The sequence below is a fragment of the Prionailurus bengalensis genome, chromosome C1 (assembly GCF_016509475.1).
Source record: "Prionailurus bengalensis isolate Pbe53 chromosome C1, Fcat_Pben_1.1_paternal_pri, whole genome shotgun sequence".
Taxonomy (NCBI): domain Eukaryota; kingdom Metazoa; phylum Chordata; class Mammalia; order Carnivora; family Felidae; genus Prionailurus; species Prionailurus bengalensis.
In genome coordinates this window covers 193,730,737-193,757,739 of record NC_057345.1, presented here as the reverse complement: position 1 = coordinate 193,757,739, position 27,003 = coordinate 193,730,737, and the positions used below count along the sequence as shown (strand labels likewise).

The following is a 27,003-nucleotide window of genomic DNA, read 5'->3' as shown; positions in this document are numbered from 1 at the left end:
ACGCTTTGCCTACTGTACGACAAATGACTGAATGTTTTGCATCATATATTTTTTTAAATTTTTTAATGTTTATTTATTTTTGAGAGAGAGAGAGAGAGACAGACAGACAGACAGAGCATGAGTAGGGGAGGGGCAGAGAGGGAAACACAATCTGAAACAGGCTCCAGGCTCTGAGCTGTCAGCACAGAGCCCAACGCGGAGCTTGAACTCACACACTGTGAGATCGTGACCTGAGCCGAAGTCGGTCGCTTGACCCACTGAGCCACTCAGGCGCCACGCATCATATTTGTTGAATAACTAATTGAATTTATGTGATGGTTTTGTTCTGCATTAGAGGATACTGACGCTTGTAAGTGCTGGTAGCTTAAGCTGGAAAAGTGACTACAAGGGTGCCTGGGTGGCTCAGTCAGTTAAGCATTTGACTTTGGCTCGGGTCATGATCTCGCGGTCCCTGAGTTCGAGCCCCGCGGTGGGCTCTGTGTTGACAGCTCAGAGCCTGGAGCCCGCTTCAGATTCTGTGTCTCTGGCTCCCTCTGCCCCTCCCCCACTTGCACTCTGTCTCTCTGTCTCTCTCAAAAATAAACATTAGGGGCGCCTGGGTGGCACAGTCGGTTAAGCGTCCGACTTCAGCCAGGTCACGATCTCGAGGTCCGGGAGTTCGAGCCCCGCGTCAGGCTCTGGGCTGATGGCTCAGAGCCTGGAGCCTGTTTCCTATTCTGTGTCTCCCTCTCTCTCTGCCCCTCCCCCGTTCATGCTCTGTCTCTCTCTGTCCCAAAAATAAATAAACGTTGAAAAAAAAAATAAACATTAAAAAAAAGTGACTGCAGATATTAATCACCACAGGAATAATGCACTACAGGTCATAATAACATTAAATGTTCAATTCTAAGGTCTGGGTAGGACATTCCTGACAGTAAACTTTTAAAGAAATTTTTGAATGCCTTACCTTTATCACTCCGGTAGGTCAATTTTTGTTAAGCAAAAGACTACTTGAGTCAGAGCAACATGCCCATCACCAGCAATGCGCCTTTATCCTGTTTGTATGACCCAATACAATGAAGAATTCAACATTCAGGGTTGGCTTTAACATTTCGTGAAAAAAAAAAAAAACATTTTGTTTTTTATTAAACTATAACATACCCGAAGAATTCTGACAAGCAATAGCAATATTGGCATGTTTTCTGGAGATCAGCAAACTATCTGCCAAGAGTTTTTGGTTAATTCGTTAAGACCAAGATTTCTTTCCTTCCTTCCTCCCTCCCTTCCTCCCTCTCTCCTTTCCCTCCCTCTCTCTCTCCCTCCCTTCCTTCCTTCCTTCCTTCCTTCCTTCCTTCCTTTTTTAGCTCATCCTGTCCAGAAACCTCAACATGTCAGAGTGTCAAAACTGAACACATCCAGGGAGCCAAGCCCATGCTAACTATACTCCCAGAAAACACAATTATAACTAAAATGTCTTCGTATTGACAAAACAACCAAAACTGTCACGATGAGCACCGGGCTCCTGTGGTTGTAGCCAGTACATTCTTTCCCTGCAGGCAGAACAAGGGGGAAACCAAATTATGAGCAGATAGCAAGTACAGAATGAAAACAGAAGGTGATGTCTATCCTTGAGGAGTATTTTTTCCAGGACATGAGAGCCTGATTAAGGTGCCATTTTTTTCAAGGATGAAACAACTCTTTGGTTATATGTATATACCTATGTCATTCACTCTATGACACATATGATCATACTTTTTCTTCCAGATTCAAACCGTGTCTCTCAGTCTTGTTCACTAACCTCCACCTCCTCTGACATGCTTATTTTCTGTGATATCATCAAAACATGCTCCCTAAGTTCACACGTTCTTTCATTGTAGTGAGACTGTGAAGGGAAGCAAAAATCCTAGGTATGTGGAAATATTTATTAATGACATGGCCACCTATAAATGAGTTCCCCATTCGAACATCTTTTGAACACAAGGCTCCCCTCCTCTGCTCCCCATGGTGGTAAACATTTGTAATCCAATGCAAATAAATTTAGTTCTATTGCGAAGTGAAATTGCAAATCTTGCGAAAGGTATAAGGTTTTGTGATGTCAGTGAAAGTGAAATTGGGAAAGCAAGTAGCAAGTGAGGGTCTGTAAAGTTAAACAGACAACTGAAGGTAAAATCAACAGGATGATGACTATGTTGATGCTTTGAAAGAAGAGAAGACGATACTTCGAATATCACAAAATTAATTGAGATCCCGGGGAAAACTGATGAAGCCCTCGAACATTTTAATAAAATGACCCTCCTTTTGATTATGGCATAAAAGTCAAAAATGAACTAAAGCATGTTGTAAGGCTCTTCACGTTTGGTCAAAACAAATGAAGCCAACGGTAATCTTGATTTATTGTTTATTCATTCTAAAATTAGCATAGTGGTACTTACAACATAAATTTTGTTCAATAAAAGATAGAGTCGGGGCGCCTGGGTGGCGCAATCGGTTAAGCGTCCGACATCAGCCAGGTCACGATCTCGCGGTCCGTGAGTTCGAGCCCCGCGTCAGGCTCTGGGCTGATGGCTCGGAGCCTGGAGCCTGTTTCCTATTCTGTGTCTCCCTCTCTTTCTGCCCCTCCCCCGTTCATGCTCTGTCTCTCTCTGTCCCAAAAATAAATAAAAAACGTTGAAAAAAAATTTTAAAGATAGAGTAAACGTATTCTAATAACGTCGAGTTTTATTTTCAGGTGAAGTCTACTTTTCACCAACTGCTCTGAGATTTGGCCCCTGCTTTAAGTAGATTTATTTTTAGGAGGCTTTACCAGCGCTAATCACACATGGCTAATAAGGACTTCCTATACTAACGAACGAGACTTTTCTAGTAGAAACAGTCTGATGTCTTGGTTGCGTCTATTTACATATCAAATTTTTACTATGCTGTTCACAAAACGTCCTCAATTCTTAGTTTTGTGGGGCGGGGGAGGCAAACATTATTTACTCTCAGGTGTTTCCTACGGGATAACTTCCAAAGGGTGATATTATTCAGAGTAGTATCAGTGTCTCCTAAGGCAACATGTGTAGAGGTCACAGACTCTGGAGTCATCTCGGAATCAGACCTATATTTGAATCGGCTTGTACCACCTAACAGACATATGGTGATGGGCAAATTACGTACCCTCTCTGAACTTGCATACCTTCATCTGTGAAAATGGAGCAGGGACAGCTCCCTCACAAGATCGTGGTGAAGATCGGATGAGAACATGTGTAAAATGCCTGATCCAGAGAGGGCATTCGATATATGGTGCTTAGAGTGGTGATGTTTATTTTTGGTTTGTTTGACCCCCAAAGTTCCCTTGTGATCTTAATTTGTTGATTATTCTGTACATTCAGATTCTTTGTATGCGTTTTGCAATGTGAAACTAGGGTCTCTAGGCGATAAAAAGTAGCTTTTTGAAATGTGACTTTAGGAGTGCCTTGTGGCATAAATCTCTTAGAATGAATTCTAAAATATTCCATAAAGCTTTGAAGAGAGTCATAATGAGGTCTTTCAGATTGACACTGTGAGATTTTGGTTGAGTTCTGTAAGTTGGACGGTTGATATTTACAAGGAGAAAAACCTCAAAGGAAGCCCCCCTTCTCCACACTGAAGCATTTTTGTAACAAATCTTGACTTAAAACAAGAAACTTAAGTCTTTCACAGCACACAGACTCCCAGGCAAAGCAAAGTCTTGAAAGTCAGATGCTCCTGGATTTGAACCTCTGCTCAGTTCCTTCTCAGTTGTGTGAACTTGACCAGCTATTTCTTTTTTTTTAATTTTTTTTTCAATGTTTATTTATTTTTGGGACAGAGAGAGACAGAGCATGAACGGGGGAGGGGCAGAGAGAGAGGGAGACACAGAATCGGAAACAGGCAGAGCCTGACGCGGGGCTCGAACCCACGGACCGCGAGATCGTGACCTGGCTGAAGTCGGACGCTTAACCGACTGCGCCACCCAGGCGCCCCTAATTTGACCAACTATTTCTAAGCCTGTGTATTTTCGTCTATAAAGTTGGAGATACAAAAATACTTCCGTCAGGTTGTCGTGAGGATGAAATGAAGAATTGCATATAAAAATCGTTTGTGTGCCCATACAGCCTGGCATACTGAAAGCGTTTAACTAGTTAACTATTATCTGTATAATCTTTGAACTCACAGGTTAACAAGAATGTCATATTTTGTTCAAAAATGGCAAGAGGGTAATGCACAAAACAGAAATGAAGTTCACTTGAGTTCAGACATCAAATTACATGCTTTGGCCTTGCCTTGCCTTTGGCTTCTTGAGTTTCCCTGGGTCTAAGTTCTTTTTCTTCCCCTATTTACTGGAGAACTTGTTTTCTGCCTCAGGGCTTTTCAATGGTCTCTTCCCCATCCCCCCACACAATAGGAACATTACATTCGTAATACTTATTACAAATTGGCAAGGGGCTTACACCGCTCCTCTTAGTCTCTAAGACTTTGGTATGTCCCTTCCCACCACCCCTCCATGGGTCTCATTAGTTCAGATATCTTATTTGGTCTACTTAGCCAAAGCCAGGAGATAATGACGGTTAACATTTAGCATCTACCTAATAGCACCAGATACTATGCTAGGTGAGTTGCAAACCTTACTTTGATTCTTCCCAACATCCAGGCGAGGCAGATACCATTATTTCTATTTCTGAGATGGGTAATCAGAGGGTCTGAGCTAGGAAGCTCAGTCACAGAGCCAGTAAGCAGCAGCACCAGTGACCATAAGGATCAAGTTAACGCATTAACTGGGATGTGATGGCTCTAAGTGGTTTTCTACTTCTGGGAAAGGCCCATCTGGCCTTTCAAAGAGAGGCCTTCATGAGAAGTATGCCCTGTGCTAACACATATGTGTGCTATCGTGACATCATCTTATTCATGTAGCCGTTTAACCTTTCTGTACCATCATTCCCCTAGCGCTACTAATGTGTACATACCTAATACCAAATGCACTAAGATCTTTGCACGTCTTATACACACTCCAGTAACTCTGCCAATTATTCTCCAACGGATGCTGTAGGTCTAACCAACAGAACTCCGGACATCACAAAGCAAAGAAATTAGACTTTCCTCAAGCCCAGTAATTTGTTTCATTTCCCCTGGCAAGAACTCTATTTCAAATTATGCTCGTTCTGTAAAGCAGAATCTTACAAATATTATGATATGGAGTCCCACAGAGTCAGAAGGAGAGAAGGGCGACTAAGGTGGATGGGTTTCTTTTCTTAGGAGTAAAATTAAGTTTCTCATCTGAAGAAGTACCGAATTCTGCAGTCCTTCCAAAGGTGTAGGCTTGGCTCATGGTACATTTCAGGGAAACGTGAATCACACTGACCACGGAAGGTCAAGCAAACAACTGGTCGACCCTAGAAACGTGCGTGTGCAGGGTTTGCATCTAAGAGAGGAGTATCTCTGGATATTTCTACGTGCCAGTTCCAGAGCCGGATCCGGTTCCGACTCTTCACCACCGCAGCTCGCTAGACACCTCTCTCCCTAAGCCACATGGGGAGACACGGAAGCTGCCTGCGCCCCGCGTCGGTCCGGGGGCCTTCCATTCTGACTCCCACTCCCGCGAAATGTCCCCTTTCGATCAACGCTAACTGGGCGTCTGCCTCCCGACGCGGACCCCGCGAGGGGAGGACGGCTGGCGGCGCGCACCGGGGCGGGGACTGCGTGCGGGGGGCGGGCGCCGGTCGTCGTCTCCGCGCCGCTCCCCTTTGTTCGGTTCCATTGTGTGCCACTTCCTCCTCGGGCGCTTCTTCCTGCGCCCTGGCAGCCTGTGGGCAATTTGTGAAAGGGCTTTGGGGACCTTTTTCTTTCTTTCTCGGTTTATTTTTTAGAGAGCCCTCCCTCCCCCCCCCTTTGCACGCCTCTCCCTCGCGGCTCTCCGCCCCCGGGTCCCGGAGCCGGGCGGAGTGGGAAGTGTCACTGCCTCCTCCCCCACCCCCCGACGGCAGCTCCGCCGGGCTCCCGCCCCGCTCCTCCTCCAGGAGGCATCCTAACCCCGCATTCTGGACTTTCACCTCCTGACCGGCCGCGTCACCGCCAGGAAGGCGACACGCGACCCCGCCCCTCCGAGGGGCGCAGGCTCCCGGCGCCCGGGGCTCCGCCAGGCACCGAAGCGAAGGTCGGAGGCCGGCGCGCGGCCCAAGCCCGGCCGCCTCGGCGTCCCGGGAGCCGGCGCGAGTGTCGCCGCGGCCCTCCCCGTCCCTCGCGCTCGCGCTCCCCGGCCGCCGCGCGGCCGCCTCAGCCCCCTTATATAGCCCTCTAAAAATAGCTCGCCTCGCACCGCCTTGTAAGGCAGCAGGGAGATCCGCAGCCCGCCAATCCGCGCTCGCCGCCAGAGCCGAGCCCCGCCCCGGACCCCGCTCCGCGCTCCCCATTGGTCCTCAGTGACTTCATGAGCCCCCTGTTTACCTTACATGGTCACACGCGGCCTAATGGACGCCCTCCTCCGAGATCCCACGGCTGCGCGGAGAGCCAGGCGGAGGGGGGGAGTTTGGGGAGGGGGAAGAGCAGGAGGAGGAGAAAAGGAGGGGGGAGAGACTACAAACTAGCAAGGATGGGGTGGGGGGTGGGGAGGGAAGGGACGGGGGGAGAGAAGCGATCGCGAGAAAAAAAAAATGCAACCTCCCAAAATAAAGAGCAAAGATTGCATTAGGAGCGAACAGCGCTGCAGAAATAGATGGCAGCTTCGTGTCAGTGAGTTTGCATCCCCCTTCCTGATCCACGAGCTGGAGTGATTAGAGCCCTGGAAGGGAATTGTTACTCCCGTGGAGAAGTCCCCTTTTCCTGGCAGCGGTCTGCACTTGTACACGCTGGATGCCTCTCTCCATCCACCCCACTCACTCTCTCCTCTCTCACCTCCTCTCTTCCTCTCTCCTGCATTGATTTTTTTTTCCTTTTTAGTTGACTGAAACAAAACAAAACAAAAGGGCCACTGGATGTCTGCCTTCTTGGGGGGTGAGCCAGACAGACTGACAAACAAACAGACCCAACTGTGTTCGGGGGAGGGTTTCTCCTCCCGTTTTGCCCGGCAGCAGCAGCATGGACGTGTTGGCTAGTTATAGTATATTCCAGGAGCTACAACTTGTCCACGACACCGGCTACTTCTCAGCTTTGCCATCCCTGGAGGAGACCTGGCAGCAGGTGAATGATTTAAATTACTTGTGTAAATCGTGTGGTGGCGGCGGAGGCGCAGGGGCTGCGTTGGTGTGGGCTCGGGGTTGAATTTTTTGTTTGTTTGTTTTATTCCCCCCACCCTTTTTTGGCTGTTTGTTGGTTAAAATGTTTTCGGAAACAGTCATCTGCGCTTACCTCTCCACCCACCCTCTAACCCCTTAGCGTGCTGAGCTGAGCAGCCGGTCTGAGCTGCCTGCGTTTCAGTCACCAACACACATCCTTGCGCACACGTTGTCGGGCTCACTGTCCCCAGCACAGACCTGCGTAACTTCTGGGGTTCGGAGGAACCGGGTGGAAAGGTGGTTTGGGGCTCGATGAGCCATTAATGCCAGGATACCGCGTCCCTACATGCTCGAGCTCTACCTGCTTGGTACCTTAAATCGGGTTCAGTTCTTTCAACTGGTGCTGACGACCGTCAGATGGGGGTCAGGAGGTAGGAGCATAGCGGAGTGTTTTCCCAGTAATTAACCAGTGTCAAGACAAGAGAGAAACTTGATTTTGAGATTGAGGAGGTGGGCAGAAGGGAGAGAGCCCAGTGACAAAAGATATTCCAGGATATCTAGGAGGAGCACGGGGAGATGTATCTACCTAATGCTGACCATGCATTGTAGGTTTCCCCAGTGCGATGCCTCTGTATGTGTCCCTGTTTCTCTTTTTTGTTTGGGGTCCCTCCCTAGTTAGACAGCACAACCTCTGACAAAGGGTGGTATGTGCTTCCGTGCCTCTGACTTTGTCTTAGAGGACTAGTTAAGAAACTCCTGTGATGCTGAAGGGCACCGATGCCAAGTTGGCTAGGCGTCCCACTGAGGGCAAAGTGGGTCTGGTGACAAGTTCACCGGGCTTTGTGAAGTGGAATAAAGAAAGTGCTGGTCAGTGGAAAGTGCTAGATCTGCTGCGGAAACAGTGGTTTTCTCAGCATGGATTAGGAGCTGCTGAAGGGACACTCTGCAGGAAAGATGGTGGGTGGGGGGCGGGGGGTTGGGGTATCCTTTAAAAATACTACACTGTGCCCCATGGAACGTCCAAGAACACAGGCTGGGTTTGCACATCGGAAGTGTGAACTCGCACAGTCCGTCCTGGAGAAACCAGCCTGCCCTTGGGGAAGACCGAGAGAGGCTCGGTGTGTGGCTGCTCATGTAACTTCGCTCCATGACAGCAGCTTGTTAAGGCTAATGAACGGCTGAATTTCTCCTGCCAGGATCCAAAGCGGGATTTGCCAGCTCGAGGCTGGGAAGTAACAGTTGCCGCTGTCGCGGGTGAGGTTTGGCTTTTGGTGTAGGGTGAAGAGGGGCAAAGCCCATCCTCTGACTGTACCTTTGTTACTAGTTACTGTTCTCCCCTGGTTAGAGGCTGTGAGTTTTCCTCCAGGTACCGGCCCCTGTGTCCACATGTATGTTGCTGCCCAAGGATGCTGGCAGATACACTCGACTTTGTCTCTCAGTGCGCACATAGTTCATACGTTTTTAGCGCAAGGCATTTCTTCAGTGCATCCTTCCTCCGCCCCCCCCCCCCATCCTTAATGAGACTGTCTCATGAAGGGTCTCGCTAGATCTTTTCCTCCTTTTATTTCACATGCTCATTAAGCCAAAATGTGGCCAGAATTTCATTTTCCGAAATAGCCTCCATTTCACATTGTCAGCCCACTGGTGTCAAACCGGTTGCGTATTAACGACTGTCTAGACAGGTTAGGGTAGGGAATCTGTTGACTTAGTCAGCCTGCCCAAGGCAGCCCTTGTTTGTGACTAACTGTTAAGCAGTGTTGGAGGGAAGAAAGTTGGCTTTATTTGTTACGGCGTTCCCTCCTGATGAATCACACAACTTTGTTTTGGTTCAAGTTTTCACAGTAGTAAAGCCTGCTTCGGGGGAAGGCCGCTCCAGAGGAAACCTGCTTTTCTAGATCTGGTTTAGAGCGTCCAGGAGAAAGTCTGGATATGTAAAGAAGCAGCACTGGTTTGATAATTCGGGGATGTGTTAGATCTATTGTTTCCTCAGAAGCCTTCTCTGCTTTCCTTCCCCCTCCTCTCTCTACCCGTCTCCACTCACCTCCTTCAAGGAACCTCTAGCTTAGTTTCTACCGCAGGCCAAGGAATATCAACCCCCTCCCCCCCCCCACACACACCTCCCTCCTTACTTCTTGCCTTAACCCTCTCCAACTGGCAGCTACTCTTACCTTAAGACCCTTTGCCAAGCTGTTTGAGAAGCATGCTCCTGGTCTATGCCGAAACATAACTTGTGGGGAAGCACTACTAAATAAGATATCACTCCAAGGACCTTTCTGCCCTGCTCTCTATAGTCACAACTGCTCTCTTTAAAGGTGACTATGACTCTTAAGTTCATGCTGATGACAAAACCTCCAACCTCCATCTCTTCCTTCCTCCCTCTCCTTGGCCCTCCCCTCCCCCACCCTTTGCTGCTTCTGTGTGTAAGGAGAGGGGAATGGTTATATGCAACTGCTGGGGCCAAATCAACCATCAGATGGTGAAATTTTGAGACTCCTTTGCTCAAAATGGCTTAAGAAGGTTGTTGCAAAGAACCCCAGGCAGGAGGAAGTTTCCTGATGCTCTGGGGTAATCAGATTTTGGAGGTCAAATGGGGAGCAATTATTAGATGTTCTCTGCAAGTGAACAGTGTACCTGGCCTTGAGATGAACGAAATACAGAGATTCTAATAATCTGATTTGGTTTGTAGAGAAAGAGTGGCTTGGATGATAAACCCAAGAACATCTGTGCCTTTGAAAATTAGAGATGGACTATTTGGGGATGTTATTTTAAACTGGGGTCTGGGATCATCGTCCTGCTTAACCGTCAGTGAGCTTGGGATGGTCCTGCTGTCACAGGGGTCGTCATTTTGACATTGGGCTTTCAGGCAGTGATGTCTATAGCAACATACAGCTCCAACTCTGAAAATCATTGCCGGTGTAATTTTAAAATCCAGATGGACATCCTACATTAACAGCTCTCCATTCCCCGGCTCTGACTGCATACTTAAGCACTTGGCCCAAGTAACATCATCTCTGCCTGTCATATAACTGTAAATTACACTGTGCTTCTGTGGTCTATTATTTTATGGAATTCAGCTGACGCACAACTCTTAAGGCTACTAGCCTTAAGTTCTTTGGAAACTTGCAGGAAATTTTCCAAGAGCTGTCTGAGCAAAAGTAGGAAAAAGTCAAAGGTAGGACAGAAGCTGGAGTAGCGTATAGGGTACCACTTGCTGATGGATACAGGGAAACACATTCATGAGTCTTGTTGCCAATAGAAATCATGATTTTTCTGGACCCGCTGTGGCCTTGGAAAATAAAAAGGATTTGATATGATACACTTGGTTATTTTTCTCCGAGAAGCTACAAAGACTTTTAGAATCTGGATATATTTTCCATACCTCGCCTGCTCTTTCAGGAGTGCGGGTCAAGCAACGAAGTTCTAAGTTGTTATTTGCACTTAGCTTTGCTTCATGTCATTGAGGAGCATGGTATGTTTGCTTGAAAACTCTTATGGAATTATGCTTGTCATTAATGCTGATTCATAATTGGCAGATGGGGTCAGTTTCAGGCCTCCTTTTTGCTCAGAGAAAATTTTCCACTGCTACTGGAAACAAATAAATAAATCATAGAACATTCCTCCCTCCTCCCCCCATTCCCCCATTGTTTTAAACTAATGGCACTTTAGTGAGAACTAAAGTGTCCCCATAACACTGCAATTTCATCTTGGTTTCAGGCACCCTGTAACGCTTGTTACAAGGGCTTTTGATACGAGGCATCTCTAGGGGACAACCTACAAAAATGGTTGCCTTCCAAGAACAGCCTCATGATACCAGGGATGGGATTTGTTCTCTGAGCTACATTGCTTCTTCCTCTTTTTGGTGCCCTGGCCTGTGCACTGCCTTCTACAGGCCTGAGCGGCCAGGTGCTGTCTCAGCCAGAAAGACAAAGCAAACTGTAGGGTCCCTGCATCTGTAGGTTTGCCTCTGTCCCCAATTTGCAGAAAACCTTGTCATGAATTAGAATTTCTTGGCAACAGCACCACCCAGGGAAATTTGTAGACACAAAGGAGCCTAGCTAACCACACTGAAAGGATAAACTAGCTGGCTTTTTTGCCTTTTTGTATGTTATGTGGGTGCTCTTTAGTTACATCAATCTATTTTTTTTTTAATTTGAAATAATGACTTGGGAGATGAAAAAAAAAAAAAAAAGGAAAAGAAAACTGTCCTGTAATTCAGATGTTCTTCATAAGGATGCAGTCACTAAGTAAATGTAGCTTTACAAATGAAAGCACATGTGTATGCAATCAGTCACACACTTAGCCTTTCTTTAATAGATTCTTTCCATGTTCTTTTTAATGGAGACATCTTTGTGTCGATTTAGGGGTCACGGACACGATCCTTCCATCTACCTGTTTGTAGTTTAGTATGTTAAAGGGAGTGGATGCTACACCGCAGATATTCTCATTACATCTGTCTTCCGTGGGGGGATAAAGGAAATGGTGACTTCTTTGTTCTCCATGCAACTCCCACCACCCCCCCCCCCTACCCTGAGGAGAATGGGATGTTGGGGTCCAATCCATTTAAAGGGCAGAGCAGAAGATGCACTGTGACAGCCTCACCCTGAAATGATTTATGTGTGGGTATGTCAGAGACCTTCAGTGTTCAGATGTGGGTTCTTCCTCTCTTCCAGCCCATTTTAAATATAAATGCCAGTGGGGGCTCTTTGCCTCTCCACTTAAATGGGACTAGTTTAGAGAGGGTCCTAATGGGGCTTTTAGTAGCCACTCTTATAAATCTTCAGATTCTTCTCCCTTCAGAGAATTCCTGTATTTTAACTTTTTGAGTCCAAGAAGGCATTGCAGTCTTCTTTAATCACTCTGTGCCCGTTGGGCAAAGGAAAATACAGTTTACTCTGGCCAGCCCCAACTGGCTCGTGTTGATCGAATGGCTGACGCCCCCTATCTCTGCAGTTTGTAGTAGTGGGCAAGGAGTTCTTTATCTCCTATGCTGGACCCTGTGACTGGTGAACGCAGACTACTCTGTGATTCTGTTCACTCAGTACGTCAGTTAGCATGTATGTTGGAATTAGGATTTGCTGAAAGTTTAGGACAGCTCCCCGATTTAACCTGAGTGGTGCCAGGAGAGTGAGGGGTGGAGATTTGGTCTCTGCAAAGAAATCCCTTTGTTTTCCTGAATCATCTGAATGCTTACTTAGCATAAACAAGTAGAAACATTTTAACCCAAACTGCTGAATCTTAACAAGTACAGAGATTAGGAAGCTCTACAACTACTAATAGCTTAAAATCCGTGGAACGATTTGCAGTACCTAATCATGAGCATTTCATGTAACGTGGGCAACTTAAGAAACACCCCTCTACCCTGTTACATCGTGTGCTCGCCCTAGAGCATCCACCTGAGAAGCTGTCCTTTCCCAATTTAGTGTAAGAGTTCCCCAAATAAATGAAGCATTGCCTTTACCAGGATATGCTTTCACTTAAACACGGTCACGATCGTGTTCCTTCCCCTTCCTTGCCTTTATCTGTTGCCGCTCATTTGGAGGGTCATTTCTACCATCTTGACTCCTTTTTGTTTTCCTCCCTTGGTACTTTGGCGTGCCGGAGAACTTGCTAAGCGTCGTGCTAAGGGTGTTGTGTCCATTTCTCCCTGCAATAGAGCAGCTTCTAGCTGTCCTCGCCATCACATGCGTCGTAACGTTGGTATCACAGCCAAGAGTCCACAGCAGTCTTGGTTAGGGGTCCAGTATCAGCCTGCTTGAGGTGTGGGTGACTTCTGACTTCATGGCGATACCGTTCCTGATTGAGCTGGTGAATGCAGTCGGTCACACCTTGTGAGATTCTCTTTGTTTATTTATATTAAAATATGGAAAATATGTCACAGTAAAGACTTAGTCCTTTCTTAATGCTGGTTAGGTGCAAAGAGACTCTTGGGGTGATGCAGAGTTGACTTGGATATAAGCTTGTGAGTGAAGGTTACACTGCAGGTACTTTTTACTACATATCTGCCCTCTAAGCTGGACTCCCAGTAGGGGAAAGTCAACATGTTCAAAATTCGGTAGTACAGAATCAGAACATAACTGCCAGAAAAAGAAATTGTAAGTCTTGTGAGTTTTTGAGTACTGCCCTATGCCTATCTGTGTTTCCCCACTTTGCTACAACCTTGTTCATAGCGTGTGCCTTAGATTTACTACTTCCTGTTGCTCTTTTAGCTAATGGCCTGTCGGGGCTGGTGGCCCTTGTAGGGCAGATGAGTATACAGTGTGAATACACATGTCCATAATGGCCAGGAAACAGCATCCATGTCTGTGTCATTCGGAAATGATTAGAGGTAATTAAAATAATTAATGTAGAGCCACATGCGATATCTATTTCTGAATTTGGGTTTATTGACATTCCCTGAGGGTCCATATTGAAAGTCAGGCCCCAGGCCTCGTACCAAACCTAGGAACATAGAATCTTGGAATTTCAAATCCTGAAAAGGGTCTTGGTTTCTTCAGTTCAAAGACTGTAGTGTTGGACCAAGTGGTTGTTAAAGCAGATGAGGCATTGAACCCTCCAAGGTCATACACCTGTGGTTAACAGCACTGGTGGTTCCAGGGCTCAGGACCCTTTTGGATGCCCACATCAGTTTGCTTGCTTTTTGTTACACTGTCTGAATATAATTTGAGTCACTTCTCATTTTTTTCTTCCTCTCTCTTGTCCTCTCTCCCCTTTAAGGGAACAAGAAAATGCCCTTTTTACTTAGAATAGTACTAGTACGTGGAATTTTGGAATTATCTGGGGCCTAAACCAAGCTCTTGGTTTTCTTGGCTAAGGTTTATGTGTATGATTTAATCCCTTTTCCACTTTTAATAATGTGTGCTAACCTGGAAAATGTACACTGTCCTGAAGAAAACGAACAAAAGCCCCCAATTATATGTGTAGGTTTGTTTACAAAAGGACTGTCACTTAAATGATAACACGTAGAGTGGGAGTAAGGAGGGTGTAGGATGTAGGCAGTAGGGGGTTTGGATGGACCATAGAACTGGGGTTTTATGTCAAAAGCATCGAATGTTCAATGGCTTTGTCGCTGACACCAGGCCAACAAAGGGACTGAACAAAACTGTAACAGCGATCATGTGCCAATTCAGGAAAAAAAAAATATGAAGTGTTTCTAAGTTTCTAGAGCAGGTTGGATGGGCAGTGAGGTTGTAATGTTCTACAAATTTGAACAACAACAACAGCAAAATACTCCATATTGGGATAAGCAGTTGGGAAGAAAGTCAACTTCTGTAACCTTTCAGAATGTCCTCTTGGGGCTAGTGGATGAAGCAGGCTTGATTCCACATGGCCATCCTGAGCAAAGGAAATGAAGGGTGCTCTTTGCCCCTGTGCCTGATGATTTCTTCCCTTCTCAACCCAATCTTGGGATCCTCTCTGTGGGAACGCATCTCACTGATGTTAGAAGTCGCAGTTTCCCCTCTAAAGGGGACTTCTTTATTTCCTCAAAGCTGTGACCTCCATCTCCAACTCCAGATATGCTCTTGAATTTCAGGCCCCACTTTTGGATTGAAAACATGGGACTGACAATAAAGCCCTTAGGGGTTGTCCCAGGATCATCCCGGTTGAATGTGTTCCAAAGCTTGAACTCAGCAACTTCTTTTCCCCTCTTCCTGGCTGCCCAGTTTCTTTTTTGAGATGACCTTCTTTTTGTGGTCTAGGTTTGAAAGCTCTAGTCATCTTTGGCTCCTCTCTTCCCTTGAATCCAATCAGGTGGAAAATCCCACTGATTTGGCCCCTGACATACTACACCGTGCTCTTCAACTTCCTGCTCCCTCTGCCTTTGCCCCAGAGCAGCCCCTTGCACTTCCCCTGGACTGACTTTCTATCTCCATCACCATGTTTTCAAGCTGTCGATGGCTCTTTCTCTCTTGCACATAGGATGAGGCCAAACTTTAAGGACTTAGGATATTCTAAGATGTTCCAGTTCCCGGCCTGGGTAATAGTCACATTTCCCCCTCTTGAGTGCAGTAAATGCCATCCAAACTGGATGACTGTGCCTTTCCTGCTTCTGTCGTTATTTCTGTCATTTCCTTTAGCCTTTTCCTTCTTCCTCCCTCTTCCCTTCTGATTCTGTTTGTCCAAATTCTACCCATCCTTTAAGTTTCAGATGGTTGCCACATCGTCCAGGACACTCCTTTCCCTTCCCTTGGCCGATAGTAATTGCTACTATTTGTACGCTCTTTGTAAGCTCTACTGTTTGTAGAGCTTTTTAATTTTTCATGATGCTTTTTAGTTTTGTCTTATAGTACAATTTTCCTTTCTTTTTCTTTTCTTTTTTCCCGCTGACTTAGTTTTCCAGTGAGGTGGTATATTTTAGAGCAGAGTTGATGCCTTGGTTATAATTTTGATAGTAAACTTTTTTTTAAGGTTTATTTATTTATTTTGAGAGAGAGAGAAAGAGAGAGGGAGAGGGAGAGAGAGAGAGAGAGAGAGAGAGAGAGAGAGAGAGAGAGAGAATCCCAAGCAGGCTCCCCACTGTCAGGGCAGAGCCCGATGTGGAGCTCGAACTCATGAAAAAGGAGATCATGACCTGAGCCAAAACCAAAAGTCAGATGCTTAACTGACTGAGTCACCCAGGTGCACTGCTAATAAACTTTTAATATGTAACCCTTCAGGTTCATAGAGAGCTTTGCACACAGTAGGCATTCAATACATATGTAGCGATTATGATATGACAGGAGTTAACATTTGACTATGTCTGCAGCAAATAGTTCTCAATCATGGGTACACCCCAGATGAATTAAGTCAGTATCCCTTTGAGCGGAAGCCAGGCATCGTTGTTTTTGTTGTTGTTGTTGCTGGTTTTTAAGCTTCCAGGTGATTCCAATAGGTAGCCAAGGCTTTGAGCCATTAAGCTTCAGAGAGTTAATATCAGGTGTATCAGAGTCGTCGGTGCCTGCTGCTTATATGGAAATACGTGATTTCTTGTGTAACTTGGAGTCCAAGTGTAACAGAGGTATAGAATAAAGCAGGACAGTGCCGGTGGATGCACTTCATCCAGCTCACTGGTTAATAGCGACTGCCCAAGCGTTGTTTCATCCTTCTTGTTTTGCTTTCCCTCACCTTAAAGTGTCAAGTGTGGTCCCATTTGGCTCACATTCCTGTGACCCTCTACAGGTTTACTTAACCTGGTCAAACTCCGTTTCTGGTACCTTTGTGGTGTTGGGCGTTCAACTGCCGCCATGCCGTGCTTCAAATAATTCATTCGCGGCAGGCCCTTGACCATGATTTTCCACTTACCTCAGCCTGCTCTGTGGTTTCACAGGGATGGATGCATGCATGAACATCTGTTGGATGATGCCAGATAGACGTTAGGAAGCAGCTCCCCATATTTCTTACTGACCTCACTGTTTGGAAGTAGATTCTGTTTATAAAGGATTTCAAAGGGCCCATGTCTCTAGTAAGAGGAGCAAAAATAAACTGTGGAAAAATTGCCACGGAGGACATCCAGGCAAGGAGGCTGCCTCCTTGTCCGTGGAAGGCTTAGCTCTTGTGGTAATGACCGTGGCATGTGGTGATCTTCACAAAGAAGCCTTAGAAGTGCCTCCATTTCACACTGTGATGTTTGCAAAAATGTATGTACTGTAGCTACATCCTTTTATCTATAAACTGCCTTTGATGGGGGTACGGGTTGGGGAGAAAGAACATCATGAGAGGAGCTCAGAGCTTAGGGTTGAAGGATGCCTTTTGGAAAGCTCAACCCAGCTGTGAAAACGGCAATTAGCTGTGGAGCAGTTGCTGTGCAAGGGAGTGCCTGCCTGTTCCTGACCCCGCTCCATGGGCTCATCTTCCGGAGCTCGGGTAGCAGGAATGCAACAGAGTGCTCACGGTGCTGGCTCTTATTTTTGGAGAGGCGGCACATTTGTCAGCGCGCAAAGGAGTGGAAATAGATTGCCCCCGTCCCATACCTTTTGAGCTTTTGATGTTTGTTCATATGGCCACCATAGATCCCAATAACAGAGCACAGTCCTGTGTATGGTGATAGAAGATGTCTTCTGGGAAGAGGCCCCGTGCGGAGCTGATTCTCCCGTAAGCCCCCGGGGATGCTGCTCCGTGTCAAATTGAGTCGTTGGGTTCACTTCTGTGTTCTTAAGATTGTTCAGCCCCCACCTGTGCATTTGCCTCTCTCACTCAGTGTTCAGTATGGACCAGGAGATAATTTCCTCTGTGGTGGGGATTTTCTCACTGCTTTTGAGTGTCTAACAAACATCTGTATTAAGCTTTTGTTCAGAAGGTATCAGGGTGTTTTGCTCATGGTCTCTTGGCGTTAGCATGTTCCTCCTGTGGCCAAGGAGCGGGCAGATATTACAGAATTTCCCGTTCAGAGGTGGGAAAATGGAAGCAGAGGAAGATTGAGCAAGTTGTCTTCTTGTGGCTGCGAAGTAAATGAGTTGCAAGACCAGTGGTGGAACACGTTTTCCTCCTCCCTCTTTCCACTTGGTGACTCTTCCTATCACCAAGTAAGCATTATAATAATATGTAATATATGTCTAACATCTTCATTCCTGCGGATGATCTCACTGGAGCACCTTATCTGCAGCATTTCATTTAGTCCTTCCAACCCTGTGAGATACAGATTCTGTGTATCTCCATTTTACGGAGGGAGACCTCGAGGTTGGAGGTATTAAGTGGCTTGGAAGCGATTGAGCCAGGATCCAAACTCAGGCAGTCTGCTCGACACTCTGAATTTTTAACATTTATGCAGACTCTTGATTAGATAGGAGACACAAGGGCAGAAGCTAAAGACGATGGCCTGGCAACCAATGGACCTGTATGGATTTGAACCGTTCTCTGGTATGGCTTCTTTCTGGGGCTTGGTTTTGTCATCTCTAAGAGGACTGGATTGTGCTACATCTCCTTGAGGTCACAGTGTTTGGTGGTAGCCAAATTACACTGAGGTGTTGGAATAAGGCAGAGCCGAAACCTTGAGACAGCGTCTCTGAGCCTCATTCTGGCGTCTGTGGAATGGAGTTAATAATGCCCATGTAAGGGCAGGCACGTTGGCTCTCTGGCCCACAGTCTGGCATGTAGCATCCACTTAACAAATTCCCGTTCCTTCTCCATTTTCAACCATCCTCCCTCTCCCCAGTTACAGTGCAAAGCAACACGATGCTCTTTTCTCTAAATGGTATCACCGGAATGGCTAGGGAAAGGTGAATGGTGGAAGGCAGGGCGTGAGTGAGGGCTGGGCATCGGGCATAGCATTCCTTCATCCATCCCACAGGGGAAGCTCTTGTGAAGTCTCTTATACTTAGACCTGGGGCAGGACTGGCCTGACCGGGGGCCTACATGACGGGCTGGCCCGCTCATGCATGTGTCGAAGCCATTCCCCTTTCTTTCTCTCCAGTCTGACTTAGGACTTACTTCTCTTAAGTTTTTCCAGCGTGTGGTTATGTTTTAAGAGCCAGAATTAGGCATATATAACATAATACAGTGCTGGTTACTACACCTGCCATTTCTGCCTTACCTGATGACTGAGCTTACAGCAGCTTACGAGAGTGAATCAGGTTTTATGAGATCTATAAATATCTCAGATAGGATTTTTATTTCATTTTCCTCCTTCAAATAAGACATAATGGAAGCACTCACATACACAAGGAATATTCTTTCTGTGATAAAGTAGGGCGTTTTTGAATTGGCCTCTGAAAAGCAATAATTTGATGTGGTTGTTCGTGTTGGGAGTTTTATGGGGGAGGGGGAAGAATCACGCACATGCTGCTATAAAACGCCAAGATTATTTCCTCATACTGAAGGTTTAGCCCAGCACCTATGGAGAGATTCATTTCAGGGATGCCAGCTCTGTGTGCAGACTGCCTTCCCTCCTTCTGTGGAGTGTGTACATTTGTGTTTTCTCAGATACGTAGAAGCCAGAGAAGGAAGGTCCCGTTGGTTGGCAGGAGGGGGGCTCCTTGAAAGAACATTTCCAGTTCTTTGTCTAGTCTGCTTCCGGCTGTCTCGAGAGAAAATGTTCTCATCCTTCTCCCCACTTCATAGATTTCCTGGGAAGGCTTCATACGACTTACTATATCCATGAGATCTTTTTCCTGGCATTTCACTTTTAAAAAAGTTCTCAAGTGGATCGCCTGGGTGGCTCAGTTGGTTAAGCGTCTGACTCTTGATTTTGGTTCAAGTCATGATCTCATGGTTGTAAGGTTCAGCTCCACGTGGGGCTCTGTGCTGACAGCGTGGAGCCTGCTTTGGGATTCTCTCTCTCCCTCTCTCTGCCCCTCTCCTTTCTCTCTCTCTCTCTCTCTCTCTCTCTCAAAATAAATGAACATTTTTAAAAGTCCCACATTTATCCAATCTTGTAAAAATATACATTAGCCAATACCAGGAATGGATAGGAATTTTCTTATATTGCTCTTTGAGATGTATTTCGAAGGAACCTTGAACATGTAACTTAGAAAAATATTTTTAAAAACAAGATGTAAGGATTCTAAGTACCCCACTTTTTCTGCCTGGAACATGGAAGTCAGAGCTCCATTTGCCACTAATCCAGGTCCATTGTGACAAATCTAACTACAGATTTAACTACCTGAGTCTCTGGTTACTTAGGTGTTGTTTCGTACAGCCTCTCTCTCTATACATCCTCCCCCGCTTCTCAGTAGCTTTGTGTTTAACGGATGGTAATTTGTTTTCATGTGAACTTAGTATATCCAAACCCAAGACATGCAGAAGATTTTTGCTTTAATATCATTTAGTTTTTTTCTATTTAATGTCATTTTAGTCTGCAACATAATCCTGCCATTTTGGCTCACATATACCCAGTGTTTTGCGCTTGTCATCAAATGTTGTGACCCCTCTGGTCCTTAGGTGTTAGTATGTTTCTTTGTGCGTTACACCATGGGGTAGAGCTAGGGAAAGTTAGATTATCAGTGATACAAGCAGGAAGCTTCTAGGTTGAACTGGCTTGAAGAGGTGTTTTATTTGACCAGCACACCTATTTCAATTTTCTTTTTAGTTTGAATCAGACAGATCAGGCACTCTTCAATTAACCTTGTACCGATTATTTCTACCTAGCTTCCTTTCTGATCTCTGACCTGGTGAGCATGCGTCTGGATTTGTGACCCTTAGACTGGCAGCTCTTGAAGGCACCTTCCCCTCCAAAATGCTATGACTGGGGGACAACCTTTATTCCCCCGCTCCACCCAGTGTCAAACCGGTTGGCTTTCTGCTCTTGCCCAGAAGCCATTTTCATTGCATCTTAGACTTCTTTGCCTTGTTGAGTGCCTTTGTTTAGGATTCTGTCTTATAAAGCAGCTTCCAAATTGCATCTGAATTTCTCCGAGTCATCCAGGTTCTGTTGTAGATCTTCAAAATCTGGGATGGAGAAGACCATCTGGTTTACCCCTCTCCCTGCCTGCACCGAGCAGTTGCTCCAGAGCATGTTCATTCCTTATTGGTATTTGCAACATTTTCCAATTTGGAAATGGAGCTTCCTGAGCGTGCCGCCTCCCCTTGGTCTAAGTGAGAGCAAAAGGGACAATCCGAACTAAACGTATTTTTTGGTCAGACGGCCCTCCTTACCAAATGACTGCTATTTGTCAGGGTTTCTTTTGTCACTCCCAGAGACCCGATGGGTCAGTGGTGGGAAAAACTCCTTTTGTGGAAGAAAAACATATAGCCAGTTCTGAGGTTTCTTAGTCTGACATAGAGACATGTTGTACAGAATCCTATTGACTGCCTTAACGGCTGATTTGTTGTTGTTGTTGTTGAGGTGGATTTTAGACGACTTGTTTCACTGAGGAAGTGATGCTTTTTGTGTGAAGAACCCCAGGGCATTATAATAAAGTACTTTCCTGAGAATCCAGTAATTTGCTTTCTTCCTACCTTTGGCACGCAAATACTGCCAGCAAGGCACTTGGCCTTCATTTTCTAATGCTTTCAGGATGCTGTTCTACATTAAAGGTATTTAAAAAAATATATTATGTTATAGTGGTTCCCTTATATTAGTAAGGATATCACTTAGGTTGACCAGATGGTGATTTTCAGGGTCATTCTTTTCCTGTTTAAAAAAGCCATTCCTTTCAATCACTTGATGCTGGGGGTTTCTCCTCCTTTTCTCCAATCTCCAGTTCCTTTTCCTTTTTAAAAATTTCTGAGTGCTAAGTAAAGGTCGAGGGTCATTATCTTGTTCCTATATATATTCATTACTTTTAACCTAATAACTCTTTACCTTCCTGTGCGAATTAGCTACCATTAAAACATTTCTGAAAAAATATTTCTAGGAAGGAAGGAAAGAGAGAGAGGAAGGAAGGAGGAAGGAAGGAAAGAAGGAAGGAAGGAAGGAAGGAAGCAAGGAAGGGAGGAAGGAAAGAAAGAAAGAAAGAGAGAGAGAAAGAAAGAAAGAAGGAAAGAAAGAAAAATGTAGACGTTATGTGAACTTAAAATGTTCTGACACAGCTTTCCATGAAAGAGAAGCAGGATGCAGAAAAACCTTTGTCTTTCTACCCAAGATGTGTCTGCCTACTTCTCCTCCTGCTTTTGCCCCCATGATCTCCTTTTTATGCTCCTTATTCATAGAGACTAGGATTTTACAAATATTAGAGTTTGAGGACCATGGGACACCTTATTGCATTTCCTCTCCCTCCTCCTCAATTTGCAGATAACCTGTCCGAGACTTAGAGATCATTAGTTAAGTCCAAGCCAGTATTGGGCCTTCAAGAATTGTGAGCCCCTTTTCAATATTTTAAGTGCATTCCCATGCTAACACAATGCATGGTGCAGCACAGCTGAAGGCCATGCCTCTTAAAGGGCTGGCTGCACTTCTTGAGCTTCAAGAACACTGTTAAATAACAAGGAATCACCACGGAAGGTAATCTTTTCCCCTTTTCAGTTTTTTTTTTTTCCTTCCAGTCCCACGACCAACTCAAGGAGAAAGACTCAGCTTTGTACTGGTATGTTTTTAACAACAAAGGCTTGATAATCTTTCCTTTTTTTCCTCCTCCATCTTCTCTTTTCCTCTTCTTGCATTCTCACTTTCTCTTTCTCTCTTTCCTGCCCTCCCCTCCCTCCTCCGTCTCCCTCCTTCTTCTCCTCCTTTTCTTCTCCTTCTCCTTCCCATCTCCGTCTCCTTCTTCTTCTCACAAAAAAGAGAACAGATCTCAGACCCAGAACTATTGGCAGGCGAACACCTAGCTAAAAGTTACTATCATTTTGGTTCTCTTGTTTTTAATTTTATGGTTAGCTTTTATGGACGGACATTTACAGGACAAGTATTTAAAAATACATGTAGCCTTGGGGCTCCTGGGCGCAGTCGGTTAAGCGTCCGACTTCAGCCAGGTCACGATCTCGCGGTCGATCTCGAGGTCCGGGAGTTCGAGCCCCGCATCAGGCTCTGGGCTGATGGCTCGGAGCCTGGAGCCTGTTTCTGATTCTGTGTCTCCCTCTCTCTCTGCCCCTCCCCCGTTCATGCTCTGTCTCTCTCTGTCCCAAAAATAAATAAACTTTGAAAAAAAAATTTTAAAATACATGTAGCCTTAATGCATGCATAATGCCTTAGTGAGGCAATGAAAAAAGAAAACGATAGGGAGATGGTTGTACAGATGGAACGCTGTTTTGGTAAAAAAACAGAAAGGTAGAATGCAAATGGAGTTTGAGAAATCCTAGTGTGGTAGGAAAGTCAAGGGATTTTGGAGTCAGAAAACCTGGAATTTTGTCCTGACTTTGTAAGTATAAACCAGGGCAAATTGCAAAGTTGCATTTTCCCATCTGCAATATGGGGATTATAATAATAGGATTGTTATAATCAAATGATACATGGATGTGAAAGTGACTTGTAAACTGTCACATGCCATACGGTGTTATTATTTTCTCTTCTTCGGGAGGGAAGGCTTTTGTTTCAAGCCTTGGACTAGCACTTCTTGTTCGCTTTCTTCCTCCTTAGGATTTCTGTTCAGTTTTCTGAGCAGGGATATAGTTGCTTCTTATTGGCTCAAATAGGGCTGTTATTTGTGCCTTACTCATGGCACTTTGAAAGAATTTTCCTACTGGCTGTCTAAAAGCAGGGACACAAAACTTTCTACTTTGTGTGTGTGTGTGTGTGTGTGTGTGTGTGTGTGTGTGTTGGCTTTTCACATAAATTTTGAAAAAGTAAACTTGATTTATAGTCGATAGTATGTCAAAACTTCTGGATAAAGATGACACATTTGACTTAATTTTTAAGATAAATTTTTAAAGATTAAAGTATTTTACCATTCACAAAACAGTTGTGTGCGTGTGTGTGTGTGTGTGTGTGTATGTGCGTTTGTACCCAGAGATGAAGGAAGTTCGGGGTTTGTGTAGAAGTAAGAATTCTGGGGACAATTTGCTTCTGAAAGTGGAAGTCTGTGTGACTCATTAACAATGTACTGTCACATGTTGATAGATGATAAGAGGATGGGGACTTACCTGGGTAGGAAGTCCTAGACTTACCGTGACCTCTTAGCTTGACTTCCAGGGAAACCCAGCTTACGTTACATAGGGATTGGAGTGACAGTATGCTCCTCATAGGAGGTAACTATAGATAAAAAGGGAGGTTGATCTCTACGACGTGAGGGCCACACCGACTCCACTAAGGATGCTCAGATCTCCATGCTACTTAAGACAGGTGCCATACTGATGAGGACTTAGGAGGCCAGTGTCAGGTCCAAAGGTCCAGTCGCAGACTGCCTCACCTGGAGCACTGGTGGAAATGGGAGCACACCTCCTCTGTCGATGAGGAGCCACCAGGGTTTTAGCCTCTCTCTCTTTCGGGGTTGAGTGGCTCTGTCTTTCTATATCCATTAGAAGCGGATGGAAGTTTGCACCTGGGATGGCCCTGGGGACCAGCCTGTGTGGTGGCTTGGCACGGGCCGCTCTTGCTCTGTCTGCTGGGTCCGATGGCAGATATGGTTCCTCCCTCGGTGTAGGTAGACTGGGATGGGGCCCCTGAAGCTCGCAGCTTCCAGTTTGCTCCAGCTCCAGACCTTCAACGTAAAGTGGAGATGAAGAGGGCCAGAATGTCAGCTTCTCAATCCACCTCTGTAGGTATTTGTCAGGACACCCCTTTGGCTCAACCTCCCGCATGAGAAATCTGATTCCGGGGTCAGGAATGTGGCAAAACACTTGACTATGCAGCTGGGTTTTAGCCATCAGTGTGATTTGCAGGGAAGTGGGGCCATAAAATGCTTGAGATCATGAATTGGACGGGCTCCCCATCTGGAGAACCATACCTTTCTCTACAAAATTAAATATTTATATACTTTTAGGGTTTAGTTTTGAGTTTTTAAAAGAGGATAGAAACACGCTCAACTATTAAAAAAAAAAAAACCCACAACATGCTCCAGATCTAGTGGTAACATTTCTAAGTTCACGACAAATAGCTTTATTGGAAAACATTGTTTTGTTTTTTTAAAGAAAATCAAACCAGTCCTAAGACATTTAAAGAGCTGGCTCATCTGCAGGCCCGGCCAGCAGGCACCACGTGGGCAGCAGGGGCTAAGGGCTGGTGTTGGCCTTCAGCACATTCTGTTAGCAGAGAGCTTGGCCATTGTCGCTTCCTCCTCTGCCTCCCCCTTGAGGGTTCCTCCACAGTAACTTTCCCCATCAGGCACTGACTTAGTTTCCCTTTTAAAAACATTTTTTATTTTCGAAATAATTGTAGACTCCGCAATGAGTTGCAAATCTAACAGAGTCCCTTGCGCCCTCCACCCAGCTTCCCCCAAAGGAGACGTCTTATTATATAGGTATCAGATGGCTTAGTTCCTTCTGAGGCACTTGCTCGGAGTTAGTGGGGTAGGTGTGGCAGAAAGAAACACCTAGAAAAGGAGGGGCAAATGTGGTTGTGGGCAGGGATAGAGCAGTGAGCTAGAAGGAATCAGGCCTCCCAACCCCAGCCTCTTTGCAACGGGGTTCTCTTGGCTGTTAAAACGAAAAGCCAATTGTCTTCTGTGTAAATGAGAAAAAAGAGTAAATACAAATGTCTATTATATATGCTGATATGCCTACCATTTCAAATAGAAGGATACGTGTAAGTACTTGTCGACAATTTGGGGGAGAAGGAGGAGAGAATGATGGGGGGTGAGGAAAAGGAAATTTTTACTTTCTATACCCTTTCTGTTCCATTTAAATGTTTTTTACTTGGGGCACCTGGGTGGCTCAGTCGGTTGAGCGTCAGACTTCGGCTCAGGTCACGATCTCAAGGGCCCATGAGTTTGAGCCCCGCCTCAGGCTGTGTTCTGACAGCTCAGAGCCTGGAGCCTGCTTCGGATTCTGTGTCTCCTTCTCTCTCTGCCCCTCCCCCGCTTACGCTTTGTCTCAGTCGGTTTCTCAAAAATAAATAAACGTAAAAAAAAAACAAATTAAAAAAAATGTTTTTACTTTCACATATGTTCATTACTTTAATTTTTTTTAAAGAGCAATCCAGGTGATGGAATAATGGGCCACTTGTGTTTTCCTCATTATTTGTTTTTTTTTTTTTAAGTCTTATATGTTAGTTTAAAAATTACCAAGCTTCTTGAGAGGATCAATAATTTGGACTGTTAATAGTGGTCTATAATTATAGCACAATTGCTGTTCTTTTAGTGCAGTCAGTAAATTAAGCCCACTTCTCCTGCCCTTAACGTATTTGAGAAAATAGAGTCAAGAATCAGCGAGACAGAGGTTGAGTATCAGGTTTATCATTGATAAAGCTGGAGTTAGATGCAGTTGGGAAGTACTGTTTCATTCTGGCTTCCCGGTGTTTACCTGTCCCCATCTCCTGCTAAGCTTCTGGGCTGGCCCATCTAGGTAAGTATCTGATCCACTAAAAAGCAGCTCACCAGGGATTCACCAGGCCAACCTGTCCCCAGGGTGCTTCCCTCATGGCAGGGGGTAGAGTCAAGCCCTCTAGGGAGGGGTCAGGGTAAAGAGAGATGATGTGAGCACTACACTGTTTTTCTTTCCTCTCCTCTCCTGTCCTCTCCTCTTCTCTCCCCTCCCCTCCCCTCCACTCCCTTCCCCTATCCACTTTTCCCTCTGTTATCACCAATTACTTTCTTTGCTGAGCAGGCATGAGTGAAGTAAGTAAAAGGAAGTTTGGAAGCTTTACTTTCAGGATCTTCTGGGAGGTATTTATTTCTGGGGGAGGAGGGCCCTCAGGGAAACAAAGAACAAGGGAAAGGCTTCCCTCTACCCAGAATGAAGTCTGAGGAAGAAGGAATACCTTGCCTCCAGAGGAGGGGAGGGGGAGCCCAACAAAGCAAGTGGGAGGCCTCAGGGTGGCAGGAAAGAAGACAGGAGTCAGCAGTGATGGTTTTACATTGGTCTGTCTGACTTGGGGGAAGGGGTCAAGGGTACACTATCCTTGGCCCTGGTACTTAAGGAACACTGGCCAGAGAGAGAATGTTCAGGGAGTAGGCAGGGAAGGGGAATGATGCAAGGTGTGTTTGGTTCCAGTGGATCTTGAATTCCCCAACCTCACCTGCAAGTAAAAATGGAAAAAATTTGAGGACTTTGGACCAGCAGCCTTAATGTAAGAGTGGTATAGGTGGAGAGAAGAGAACAGAAGAATCCCATGTCTCTATTAACTCTCTGGCTGTGGGGACTGCTTTGTCCTTTACCTGTCCACTCGTCCACCTACTTCTTCTTGGCCACTTCAGAGCAGAACTCACTCCTAGTCTCTGAAGTCAACTGGCCCTTGCTCATCAGAGTATGTCATTCATTAACAAGGGACGAAGACATTAGGACAAGGGATGAAGACTGGTCCGTAATAAACCATTGAGATTATCGAAAGGGAAGTAGAGAGTGCTTAATTTTGTAGCTGTGCTTCATTTCTCTT

The 27,003-nt window shown here is 45.5% G+C and overlaps 1 protein-coding gene across 3 annotated transcripts in view; it reads left to right on the top strand.

Moving 5' to 3' along the window:
- The first annotated feature begins 6,436 nt into the window (after nt 1-6,436).
- KLF7 (Kruppel like factor 7) overlaps nt 6,437-27,003 on the top strand; it is a 92,115-nt gene continuing 71,548 nt past the window's right edge. For 2 of the 3 annotated variants that reach the window (XM_043577626.1, XM_043577624.1), the window contains exon 1: nt 6,577-7,152. In XM_043577626.1, the coding sequence (XP_043433561.1) occupies nt 7,051-7,152 (102 nt within the window). In that variant the 5' untranslated portion in view covers nt 6,577-7,050. Of the gene's footprint in view, nt 7,153-27,003 lie in introns of all 3 variants that reach the window. The other variant, XM_043577625.1, reaches the window with a different exon arrangement.